Genomic DNA, 13,543 nt, shown 5'->3' on the forward strand with positions numbered 1-13,543 from the left:
AGTAAATAACCGACTTTTAAATAATTTAAATAAAACTTGAATTTCAAACGGCACATCTAGCAGTAGCTTCCTTGCCTCTCTGCTTAACCCCTCTCCACCCCCTTCCAATCCTGCCGAATACCCAACATATACACACGAACACCTCACTCATGTCCAGAATCAAGCTGTGTGTTCCCTACCCTTCTCTTTCCCAATGGGGAAAAATTCCAAATAAAAGATACAACGCAAATTTTTGTGTGTGCATGCTTGAGAAGTGGGTCTATTATACTTACAGACTACAGGAGGTCTGAATAACTATTAAAAATAAACTAGTTTTTCTTTGCCGCTGAAACAGGAGTCATCTAGTTAAAATTTCACTTAGTCTTCCCACTCTGGATGCTACTTTATTTGACGAGGGGGGCGGGAAGTGAGTCAAAGCGTTCTCCGAAGCCAAATTTATGGTTAATGGCACGTATAATTTCATTAATTTATTAATAACTGTATGAACCACTACTAAACCTGTAGACATTTCACGTCAAGTTGTTTTATTTTCATGAAAAAATAATTACCACGTTGGTCCACAAATATTTATGAAAGCATTAACTTTACAATACACTAGCTAATAACCCGCAGTTTGTCTCGTGCAAATTCACGGCATTTCTGATATTGCACCATTGAAAGAGAAGTATGTGATTATTTTCAAACATCTTTACAAAAGAAAAAGTCACAATAAATTGTAAGATGCATGAAAATTTTTATTCATAAATAACAGTATAAGAATTATTTTTTTTGTGGTTGTACGTAGGTTTTTTTAATTTTTAGTATTGATTAAGTATCTGTTTTTTATAACCCCTGTTTTATTTTGTTCGAGGATATATTTTACCTTGATGAAATCACACTTACCTTAATTTCATTTCATGAGGTAGACAATTTAAAACAGTTGTTAAACGGCACCTATTTCACTTTAATTAAGTGAATTCATTTTTTACTCGCTGATTTATTATTAAAGTAACGCTTAGAATAATTAAACAATTTCACCTTACTAAAAATATCTCCATTATTTTAAGATATTTGATACAATCGCTTCTCTATTTGAAATGCGGAGTATAAATATCAAATTTCTTATTCAATGTATTAGTTTTTTCTCAGTTATTATCATATATTTAATGGTAGGTAATATTTAAACCGCAGATGTGAAAATTTATAGTGAATTAAAATTTACCTTGCAAATGCTGATTTTGTAGATTCCATAACTATTTAAAATAATATTAACCACTGTTACAACTTAAGATGTAATATTTCGGAGATAGTTTAATAAGAGACTGTAGCTTAAGGTATGTTTATTAATTATTGCCAAAATCTTAAATTATGTTTTATGTGATCAGAATTTTTTAAAAATATTAAAACCATATTTACACCATTTCACTCTTTAAGAAGTAAAACTTAAGCACATAGTAAAAAAAGTTAGTCGATTTTGCATGTTTATAAATCAAACCACATAACTTACATCCCGCTTGTAAATGATTACATGTTCATTAAACACGCTAAGAAGTTTAGTTGGGATAAAACCGGGTCAGAGGTTCTGAATGGTGAGTCATATGTGCCGGGTTAGATTCCCAGATGGGTCGGAGATTTTTCATTCCCGGAAAATTTCCTTGCCGGGTTTTTGAACTGATGGCTTAATCCAGATTCGTTTTTCAGTGGTGCCCACTTACTGAAAGGTTTTTTTTATTTAAATTTCTCGGCAGATACGTCTTTCGATAATTGGTTGACAGCAGACAAAGGAAAGTAAAATCTTTTAAAAGTGAATGTGGTCTGAAGCTCATTGGAATGCTTGTTCGGATGAAAGTCGACTAGACAGGTGAGGTTTTTGATGAGTAATTTTTCATATAAAACAATTTTGTGTGTGGTTCCGAATTATATTAAACAAATGTTTCGCGCGTTACAGAACTGGTACCGATGAGGATCGCATAAGCACCGTGAATTGTATAGCGAAGGAAGAAGATTGGAAGGAATATAGGAATCCTATTGACGAGGTTTTAGAATTCTTCGGCCTGTAAAATGAAATTACAGTTTCGAGAAGGTATATTCGAAACGTGGCAGACCAGTTTGTTTTGTATCGGGACCATGAGTTTCAACAAAAGTATTGTTTATAAAAAAAACATTCTTATGTAAAACATTTGGAAGGTTTTTAAAATTCCATCAGAATTTTCGATTACTTTTTTTTTGCATTTTATTACCAAATACATATCAGTTTTTTCTCGTTCGGAGTTAATACTATAATTTTTAGCTCTTGTATCCATCGCCACACAAGTTACATTTACATCTACCGCCAAGAAACAAACAAGCATTTAAGTTTTGACAAGGGAGAATCGAAAATATATAGGGCGCTTTTCCACACGCAAACTGAGCAGTTTGTCCGAGAAAATGTAGTGCAGTGTTGCCAGATCTCTGCTGAAAGCGGACGGGAGCAGGCAATCAGCTGACAGTCATTTAAAATGTGTTTATGAAGCACGAGAGGGGGAGAGGTTGCCAGGTGAATGCAAGTAGATTGCGCTTTCGAAAAGCGATTCTGAATTCAGCCCCGAGAGTTGTGTTGTTCCATCGCCTCTGCACTGCGGAAGACAATGATGCGGTTTCATATAGCCTAGTACCTCCATAATTATAACCTAAATGGTCACCTGACGCACCAAACTGTATTTTGTTGTTGTTGTTAATGGAACATAAATATTCACGTGAAATTACAGATATTTGTTAATTTGTACATTCACATAAAATCAACCTTATCAATACAAAATAATGTTCAATAATACTGGGTTCGGATTCTTACCCAGGAATTTATGCTTTGTGTTGTCCCAGTGCCTCCAATAGTCAAAGTTATTTGTAAACCGTTCCCTGAATAGTTTTCGATAATCAACTAACACATTAATAATAAAACTGAATAAAGACCAATGATTGAATATTGGAGTATTTTTTCCCATGGCTTAATCAAGTTATGCTTGAATAAAACATCAATTAAGATATAAAATTACGCCCTAATTTTCTTAAGAAAAACTGAGCATTACATTATTCAAAAAGACTTATTTCATATGTAAAAAAAGATAACTATAGCCATGTGTTTTACAAAGAGACAATATCTTTACTTGTATTACAAACTATATCTTGGCAACTGGTTTCCAAATAATGTTTTTAAATAAGTACTGAAAACTTTTTTCCGTGTAACCGGACACAGAATATACCTCTAAAAATCGAGTCCATTTAAGATCACGTGTAAATACAAGGAAAAAATTGTGCAAGGAAACTTCTTAAAATAATTTTCTTGATAGGCCTTTTCCTTGCACTTAAGATTACTAACAGTTGCAAGAAATGTATTTACACACATGCAATATTTTTTATCTGTGTGAATTATGTACTTTATATAAATGCTTCTTCTGATAAGAAATATTGTTGACAGTAAAAGATAACAGGCACGTATAAGAAAGTATTCCAAATGACACACACGTAAGGAGTCGTTAAACTAATTTCTCTCTCATTGGATAAATTAACTGGAAATATTACCATGGAATCAAACACATTTCGACTTTCTCAACTTCTGTTCGTCCTGGCAGCTGTTTCTTCAGGTAAAAATATTTTCAATCTCCTATTCTATTTAAAATTTATTATTTAGTAATACTTTCTGTATGTGTTTTGTCTCTTTAAATTGATCTTTTTTGAATACATCTTCAAACATTTGCGAATGAAAACCACGCAAGTAATTAATTTCATTGGTTTAAACAAAATGACAGTGCTTGGACTCACACGTCATTAATGGTTATCTCATATTGTTGTTACATTTATTTGAGGGCATTTAATGCTAATTTTTACAATAGCTATTACGCAATTTATGTTTCATTTGACATTTTTTATTCCAACAGACGTCTATTATCTATCACATTTCGGCTCAAGGCCACGTGAGTGGATATTCATTATAATGATCACCCACGTGACATTAAAAAGCTCAGAAATAACGTTTAGTAAATACCAGGTGAGAGAATAAGTGACTCAACAACGAACGTAAGATAATAGCTATCGTAATTAGTTTACTAGAAAATCCTTAAGTTGATAACATTTACCAGAAAATAAAACCCAACGCGGAGTGTGAGACAGAACCTCAAGTAATGAACTATTTCATTCTCGTAGCTGAATTTTTAAGGTAATGGGTGGTTTTTTACACCTTGGTACTACTTATAATTGTCAAGTCAGATAACTATATGATTTCATGATATCAAATTACGATGATCGCTTCAGGAATAACTTTCCTACTAGATGTAGATAAAATTCAGCGTACCCAAACCGGAAACACGTTCTGAAAATACGAATGAGGGTCGTCTAAAGTCTGTTTGTATCCATAATAACAGCTGAATGTATGTTGAGTGCGACTGCTCTAGGTTTCGTGGTCTGGATACTCTGGGTCTCTATGCTATTCATTAGTCCTGACTTGTAAGGTATACCAAGTGTCAACACAGATGGCCTTGTGGTTCGCAGACGCTCGATCTTCCCTTTCTTGGCCGTATGGTAGACCTTGTTGGGGACTGTCAGATGTCAGTGATGGCACCAATAATTATTAGGACAGCTGCCATGTATAGAGTCCTTTTGCGTAGGTAGGGTGATATGTGCGTTCGTCAAAAAAGATGGAAAACTATGCTAAAAATATTATTTTGTGCTATACTTAGCCTGAATCCATGACCTTGGTTTTAATAGCAGAAGCCTATTTTCAAGTTTCCTTTTTAAGAATAATTATTGTCCCACAGCATTTTTGTTCAGTGGAAAAAACTCCTACAAATGGAAATTTTTCCGTTAAGAAAAAGGGAAATTCAGAGGAAATTTTAGCATTTTTTAAAAGATAAAAACGGATAATCTTGAAGGTAATGGTTACCTAAATCCAAGATGGCGTCCTGTTATAGACCCGCACCATTCAGGACAGCCTGAAGCCTGCACCAGGCTTCCCTTTTATACACTATATAACACCAAAACTTACATTAATTTGGAGCACTCTATAGTCTGTACGCATGTTTTCCCTACGTTTATATAAAAAACCTTCATATTTATTTAACACAATTATGTATATCTGCATATTTGTGCAAAAATATTCACTCCAATGTTTATTTACGAATACAAATTAAAGTGTGGTACCGAGAAAAATGCACTTAGTTTATGTTCTCAAGATTATTATTGTATTCGCTAACACACAACAATCACATAAGTATATAAAATAACCAGTTCAAACAACATTGTTTAAACTATTTACACTGAGAAACACGAGTAGATAGACAACATAACCTGTTTGTTAGGTCAGAGTAACAAATATATTTCATGCCAGCAATATTGTAAGTATGTATGCGAAACCCTCTAAACTAAAGTAGTTTACTATACAAAAAAAGCCAAACCTATAAGCGTCCCTACATTCGCAACCTCTACAGAATGTTTCATTATTCGTAGTACACGTTAGAGGGAGATAAAAGCAACGGTACAATGCATGCTTGGGACTTCGGCGCTAGAAGGCGCTTTCCTGCCAGCGATACAAAAGTATTAATTACACCTCACAGAAACCGTAGTCATTTGTGCTGTGGATCGCCAACGAGATGGACGAATACGCTAATCAAGAGAAGGCCGACACACACAAGTGATTTTTCTCTATCCTCTTACAAAAGATTCTTTTCGAAACCAATTTTCCAAAAATAGTTTGTAATACTACAAGAAATACATTGTGATTTGTACAACTCTAGTCTAGGGTTTTTTTCATACATGAAATACGTATTTTTTTATTTTTATTTTTTTAGAAACGATGCTGAGTAATTCTCTCAAAAACTGGCACGAAATTCTATGTTTTAATTGTTGTTTTTTAATTCAAGCATAACCTCTTTTGTAAAACCATGGAAACTCTAATCGAATATTCAACCATTTGAATATGTTTTGTTGCATCATGCTTATTTAATGCGCGCAGTTAATAATGGAAAGCTATTCAGGGAACGTCTGTTCTATTTACAAAAAATAAAAAAAATAAAAAGTGCACGCATTACACATACGGGCTTGCGGACGGAAATTCAAGGGGAGCACAGAGATCATGCCGGGAACGTGTTCCGACATGGAGCGCACCGAAAACTAGAACCTTTCAGCGACCACATCGACATATCTGTGGAAAGGGACTCGTTCGCGAATTGCAGGGGGGATGCCAACAGCGCAAGGAGTGCTTCCTTTCATCCGTCTATTTTTTTTATGTGTAACTTTCCAGCTCATGGCATACGGCATTGGTTGGGAGTGATTGCGTGAAATGGAACGGAAATGTGTAACAGAAATTAGGCAGGAGAGCGCGCCAGTCAATTTTTTTCCCCCCCTGCGTCGTGTCAGCGAGCGCAAAACGTTGCCGTGGCGTTTGAACATTTATTTCTGAACATCGGACGCATTGACGCATTGCCATGCGGCTTTTCTAACACGACGCAAACACGCTGAGAAATAACAATTTATAAATTTAATATAAACTCAATGATTCGTATTAAAATATTCCCAGGGACTGGGTACCCACTGGTCGCCGGAAACGCCTCCATTTATCTCAACAATAATCGAACCATCACTGGTAAACGACACCTGCTTATGCTACGACCCTCCAATAGCCACAGGGGGATTATATTGTATACTCTTATGAAAACAAAAACACACACACAACTTGTTTGCGTCGCTCTTTCGCGAGTTACGAGCCTCCAAAGGCTCTGTTACCGAGGTTAGATGTTACATGTCACCGGCGATTATTGAAAGACTCGCTCATATACCACCTTCAACGGATTCACCAGTCTCGTCCCAAGCATTACTTATTCTATGGTGATTGGTGCTTGTATGGTTGATTTATATCATAAGAATTTCGACACATTCTGTACAGGCGCGGATTCAGAAGGGGTTCACAGGGGACACGAGGCCCCCCTTCCTTTTTTTTTTCGTTCGCCATTACAAAAACCTGACTTCGATTCCAACTTTTTTCAAATTTAAATTTTAAATTACAATGGGATGATCTGATGCACTGCATTGATAGGTTTATGAGCAACTACGATTTTAGTAACACAAATACATAGCCAAGCCAATGAAAAGTTTATGATATCATCTACTATATAAGTTGACCTCTTCTATTACCAAAATCTAGAAACGGACCTGATTCTTTGTAGGTTGTTGGTACCAAAATTTGGTTGTAATATATTCACAGAGTATAAATAATTTTCTACCGGTAAAATATTATTACCAAATATAAAAAAAACCTAAATAAAAAAACTGAAGCTTTTTCTGTTTTTATATTTTAACAAAATTAATTTTCCTTTCAAATGTGTAACATCTTAGCTATCGGTATATATACGGCATTTGGAAGAAGTTATTCCGTGAATAGAAGTCGCATGGAACGGAAAGGTGTAGGTAACCACGGTGCTGCCATCTGTTGTGGATGGCTTGAGCCAAAAATCACAAAGTCAAAAGGAAACTTTATAATATTAACTGTTTGGTGAACTTAAACAAGATGGGCAGTATTTCAATAAAATTCCTTGTCGAATATCAGCTCCAAACCCGGGTTTTAGTATTTTTCCAAGTCTTTTTTTCTCTTTTACAGGAGTCGTTTTATAATTTAACCTTTCGCTCTACAAATCGAATGATTCTGTAGTCGACGTAGCTGCTATGCGGCAGCGGATTCTAGCGGCGGGTGCGGAAACTAGGCGTGATTCGTGTCAGGAAATGTATCTGAAACCACAATTTTCTTATGTATGTATATATAATGCTCGGGAATATTTTAAAGAATTTTACGTTAAATTTCGTGCCCGAGAGTTTCTCACTTTAAGTATATTTGCAACATGAGAACACGCGAATTTGCTCGTTACCGAGATAAGATGTTACAGATCTCTGGCGAGTACTGAAAGAGTAGCTTACATTGTTTTAGACGTGACAACGTCTAATAAATCGATGAACGCCGGCTACACGCACGAAAAAGTGTCCCGTAACGCACATTGTCCCGTTAAGTTTTGTCCCGTTACGCTCATTGTACGCTCGCGCCGCATATATCTCTCTTCCACTCGATTGGAACAACCATAGATTTCACTTTTTCGAGGCACATTAAACTTGAAACACTACCATTCGTTTCCTACTTTTCCTATCATCGTCCTATCCTTAACAGAATAACACAGATTGGAAGAAGTTAAAAAATAGCAAACATGTATAAACGTTATAGTTAAAATAATATCTTCGTTAAAGTAATAAACATATTTGAATTAATGAGTGCTAATAAAAGTAAATTCATCAATTAAATTGTCGATTTCATTTCACTCCTTCTTTGTATCCATACAAAATAGTGATGATTCAATAAAAAAAATGATTCGATTTTATTCATAAAAGTATGCAATCATTTCATCAATGTTTTTGTTATGACGTTGTCACGTCAAACTATCGTCCGTAAACAGACTTTACAGACAAACAATTTTTTACACATATACATATACATACATATATATATATTTCAGGTGCAGCAATGACGTGCTTCCAGTCGACTTGCAAGAATCCCGTGCAGGGTGACTGCGAGGTGGACTCGCGCGCTGAGAACTGCACGCTCCTAGAGGTCGCAGGCCGCGCGCCGTACCTCGCGGCGGCGCTGATCCTCGACACGGACTTCTCCGCGGGCGTGCAGTGTCTGAAGCTCACCGGCTCAGGTGGGGTCCACGTCAAAGGAGCGTTGCATTCTCTACGGTTCAGCGCGTAGTCTTGTTTTTTCAAGCGCAGAACGCTCGGACGAAACAAACGCCTCGTCTGGGGGATAAAAAAAAATTCTTTCACGATGGTTACCAATTATTTTCTTTCAATTAAAAAAAAAATATATATTGTTCTTTTGGAAAAAAGGCATGTCCACTTTTGTTTCTCGCTAAATTTACAATACGAACGTTCCTTGTAATAAATACTAACGTACATTTATTGTTTCTGTAACGCACCGATACATAGCAACCAGATCACAGTTCATTTGAAAAGACATCTCCGGATAAATTGGCTATTTATGATCATCGTAAATCTTCTAGTTTGAAGGAATTATGACATTTTTTGAACAGGCTGATTCAATTGATATTAAATGCTGTTTCCATACCCATTTATGACTTGGTTTTTGTCTATAAAACTAGCATCTTTTTTATATTGCTTGTATCCAAGTAGACCTATTTAATTTTTAGGGAACAGAAAGTCTTGCGAAAAATAGTCTTTTCGCCATTATAACAAAAATAAATACAAATATAATATCAGTGTGTACATAGAAACAATAGTTAAAGGAAAAGAACATATATTCTTATTTGTGCGAAGCAACCTTTTGTGACCATACTACAGTTCTACAAGAAAAAACACAATGCACTCGTGACTCAATATAGGACTATATAAAAAACAGCCTTAAATTACGGATTTTCATCACACGATTTTGAAGAAGTCGCAGGTGAAGAGACTTCATGGTAATAGTGGGCTCCAAACCACTTGGTATTCGTTTGATGCTCATGAATTTGGGTCATGTCTAGGGGTTAGGAATCAATCTACCACTACAGAACTGTATTCCAAAAAAATATTTATGGGGAATATGGATATGAGTAATTATTGATACATCAATTAATCAAGCAACATAAAATGTGAAATAAGAGCAGCATTTATTCATTGGGTGGCCATAAATCATTTGCTGTACACTTGAGCTTATACTCGAAGCCCTATATGTGGTATAAAACAGATAATTGAGAGTTTCTTTTAAAAAATTTAATTGCTGGAATTTTGTGAGTTTTTTTCTTTCAAATTTGTATTTGGTCCTATTTCCAGTTGCGTCATTTCCTTAAACGTATGTTTTTGGTGATTCAATATATGGCGCCAAATTCAAATATTTTTTTGTCCAGGTCGCAACCTTAATTTAGCCATTTTCGTGTCAGAGAAAAGTTTCAAACAGGATACAAATAATTTTTCTGTTATACATTATATTGGTAGTCAGAACTTTATTTGAAATATTTTTTTTCTACATGTAGCAAACAGTTAAGTTATAATTTCAAACGCATATTTTTTTTCCTCTGGCGAATTTAAAGTTTTACACCTCATTTCGACAACAAATTGTTTATCTTGTTACACGTAATAAATTAAGGGGGTGGGAGGGGAATCAAATGCTTTATTGGTCAAATTACTCGTCTTATACCAAAGAAAATAAATGATTCGATTTCCGGCAAAGTCGGATACGGTTTTTTTTTTCCGGGAGAGGGATTCGTGATGGACGTTGCCATGAAATTTTGAAGCTGAAGTTACCTACCAAATAATTCATTCCCAAGATGCTCCATTATCTTCACACAAGGTCGTCTTCAATGACCCCGCTAATACCTTAATCATTAATTCATAGACTTAGCATTAAATAATTACATAACTTAAGGAAAATCACACGAGTGCACCGACTTAAATATTCACAATTAATTCTGGTTGTTTAATATGACGAAGGAAAATATCCTTTGAAATCTCCTGTTTTATCGTGTTTAGATTAAACATGTTTTTTCAAGATCAACTAATTAAGTTTTTTCACAGTGTTATATTTTATTTTGAAAGTGAATATAAGAAATTATTTCTATTTATTTCAGCGGTGGCCAATTCAAAAGACGTCGTGTTGAAGACGTGTCTGCCAAGAACCATTACGTGCGATGCCATCAAGGCATCTGTGCGCATATTCAAAATCAGAAACTGCTACGGATGTGACACCGACGGTTGCAATTCAGCACCAACGTTGCTGATATCCACTGCAGGGTCTCTTCTTAGTGCGGCCATAGCGTTGATGTTATGCTCGTAGTTATTTAACTAAATTTTTTTTATAAAGTAATATGTTATCTAAAAGAACTATCCAATTATGTGCAAACTTAATACATTTTCTATGTTTTTTAATCAATAATAAACCAGTAGCCTATTTCATTTTGTATATTTTTTTTTTTGCAATAGTTCACCATTATAGAAGAAATTGTAACTTAACAGAAATATATTCTTATAATCGAAATTAATCAATAACGCCTTCAAATTATTTGATTTACAAATTATTTCCTAATATAGGACTGGAGTTAAAAGTCGCGTAAACTAAACAAGTTTACCAAGTTCATTTTACTGCAAATTTAGAACAGGTGACAAATTTCCCCTCTCCCCTCCCAATTACTGCTATCATTTTCTCATAATGCTTTCAATTTTAAGTTCTTCTCCAGCTAGACTGAAATGAATAAAACTTCTATAAATATTATTGTAATATTACTCTTTATTTTATTTCATTCGAAATCTTCAAATCATAAATTTTAAATCAAATGGTATTAACATGGTTACAACAAAAAAATAATGAAATAACTACACATGGATCACTAATTACTTTTAATGGAAAGTTCACGAGGTTTGAAAGTCCATCGATAGTATGTCCGTTTTGAATAACAATTTCATAAAAAATTGCGCATAAACATTTTCATGTTATTTTATCCGCGTCGGGGATATTCATTTACAGCCGATTGATTCGACGAGCGTATATCCATAATGTGTTTATAATTAGTTTCAGTGGAATGTTTAATGAAGCACGTTTTCTTCCTCCCCCCCCCCCCCAAACCTAACTTTACGATCTTGCGAAACCAGGCTTGATTTCATAATTTTTTTTCTCAAAAGGGGAAATTTGGCGGACGTTTCCCAGTCATTCCGGGGGTTCTTCGTTTAAAATCTTTTTATGTATTATGCTCCATATCGTCTCTAGCGTACGTCATCTCAATGAAGCTCAAATACTCACCCATTCATTATAATAATATCTATTAACCACTATGAAGCGAGGTGAAGCAGTAGTATGAAGTGTCTCACTCTTAGTTTTCAGTTCAGAGGAAATAGCACCCACTGTCCCCAGATTGATACTTCTCGGCTTGTTAACACTAAAAATCTTATTTTGTACATAACTGTAGATTAAAATAAATGTTAAATTATTTTTATGTTTTCAAGACAGACCATATATTTTTGTCTATTGACAGTATTATTGCATAAGTAATCATTGTGACAGAAACCAAATTTTCCAATTCTCAACACCAATTATTATTTCACAGGATAAACTATTATTTATAACTGTCAGTCATTACTAATAGCAAATCCGTTCCGTTAAAAAATGTGCTATGTTCAATCACAACTTTTAATATTTAATGATAAAAAAATTTTGTTCATAAAAACGGTTGAAAACAAGATGGCGTTTTTCTGTTAGGAGTCTTTATAAGTAAAATGGTTTTTATCAGATTATTGATGATTGAACATATTGATGAAATGCAACATGATTTGTATTTACGAAATTCTAATTACAAATTATCCTTTACAAAATATAATATTTCATAAATGTTTCGAAAAATTACATTACATTATAAAGCAGTGTCTGAAACTATAGCGCTCTATGGACTATGGCGTATAACCGACAGCGCTAATGGTAGAAAACGTGCAAAGGAAAGAGAGAGAGAAGGAGTAAAAGCTCATTAAAATGCTTACTGCAATCCAAGAATGAAACACCATATAAGATACTGCACACGTAACGAATTCAGTACAGCTTTTGTTATTTCCGTTCAGCACTGTTCAGAACGTTGTCCGTAATGGCTGGAGTCATCAACTACTTCTTGGCTTCTCGGTTGTTTAGGCCACAGATAATTGATCTGATGTTCCCGACGATTCTACGTGCCTCCTTAATGGCAAGTGGCAACGAGGCATGCCGAAACCATCATTTTCAACCCATGAGACAAGTGCTTCCCTTTGATTCCTCGGAATCACTCCCAGCAAATGCCGGAATGGTGACATAAATTTAGGTCAAGGGCGAATCTTTCTCTCTCGTCCCTCTTCCGGGATTTATTTTCCATCGTTTTTAATGGCCTCGCTTTAGACATGACGTTAAGCGAGAAATAAATAAGTAGAAAAAATATAAATAAAGAACCTTGCTGACTGCACAAAACAAAACAGAAACAAAACAGGTTTGGAAATAACTGTGCTTGTATTCAGGTTCAGAAAGTTCATAACATGCTAGAATGGTTTATTGAACTAGACGATACCTTATTTTTCACTGTTCCTTAATACTGTGTTGTAGTCATCCCCATCCAAAATTACATCTTGGTTCAAAGTTTTCAAACAAAAAATAATAATTTTAAAGTATTTTACACTTTTAAATTATTAAATTCAATCAAAGAATAGCCTTGGTTACTAATCATGCAGGAATATTTGTAAATCTATGGATATATTCTTGATATTAATGGGCACTATGTTTACTTTCTTTAAACGTAAAAATTCTTATATTCTTCTTAGAGTATTAACAAAAAACTTTTTATATCATTCTCCCCCATGAATGTTTATAATGTTCACAACAGAGTTTCAGAGCTGGGATATAGGAATCCAGAGTGGAAGCAGTTATTTAAAAAAAAACAGTTAAATTACCGTAGTTTCTAACATGTTGTAGCAGCTACAACATGCATAAGTTGTTATAATTGACCATCTAAATGCCCACTGCCACTAAGTTCACGTCACCCGGACATGAGGG

The 13,543-nt window shown here is 34.6% G+C and overlaps 1 protein-coding gene across 2 annotated transcripts in view; it reads left to right on the forward strand.

The window, feature by feature from the left end:
* The window catches only part of LOC134528086 (uncharacterized), a 44,875-nt gene extending 33,903 nt beyond the window's left edge, over positions 1-10,972 (forward strand). The window contains exons 1-3 of one of the 2 annotated variants that reach the window (XM_063361339.1): positions 3,480-3,599; positions 8,505-8,690; positions 10,614-10,972. In XM_063361339.1, the coding sequence (XP_063217409.1) occupies positions 3,539-3,599; positions 8,505-8,690; positions 10,614-10,819 (453 nt within the window). In that variant the 5' untranslated portion in view covers positions 3,480-3,538 and the 3' untranslated portion in view covers positions 10,820-10,972. Of the gene's footprint in view, positions 1-3,479; positions 3,600-8,504; positions 8,691-10,613 lie in introns of those variants that run through there. The other variant, XM_063361340.1, reaches the window with a different exon arrangement.
* Positions 10,973-13,543: the final 2,571 nt, after the last annotated feature.

Source organism: Bacillus rossius, chromosome 1 (assembly GCF_032445375.1).
Source record: "Bacillus rossius redtenbacheri isolate Brsri chromosome 1, Brsri_v3, whole genome shotgun sequence".
Classification (NCBI taxonomy): domain Eukaryota; kingdom Metazoa; phylum Arthropoda; class Insecta; order Phasmatodea; family Bacillidae; genus Bacillus; species Bacillus rossius.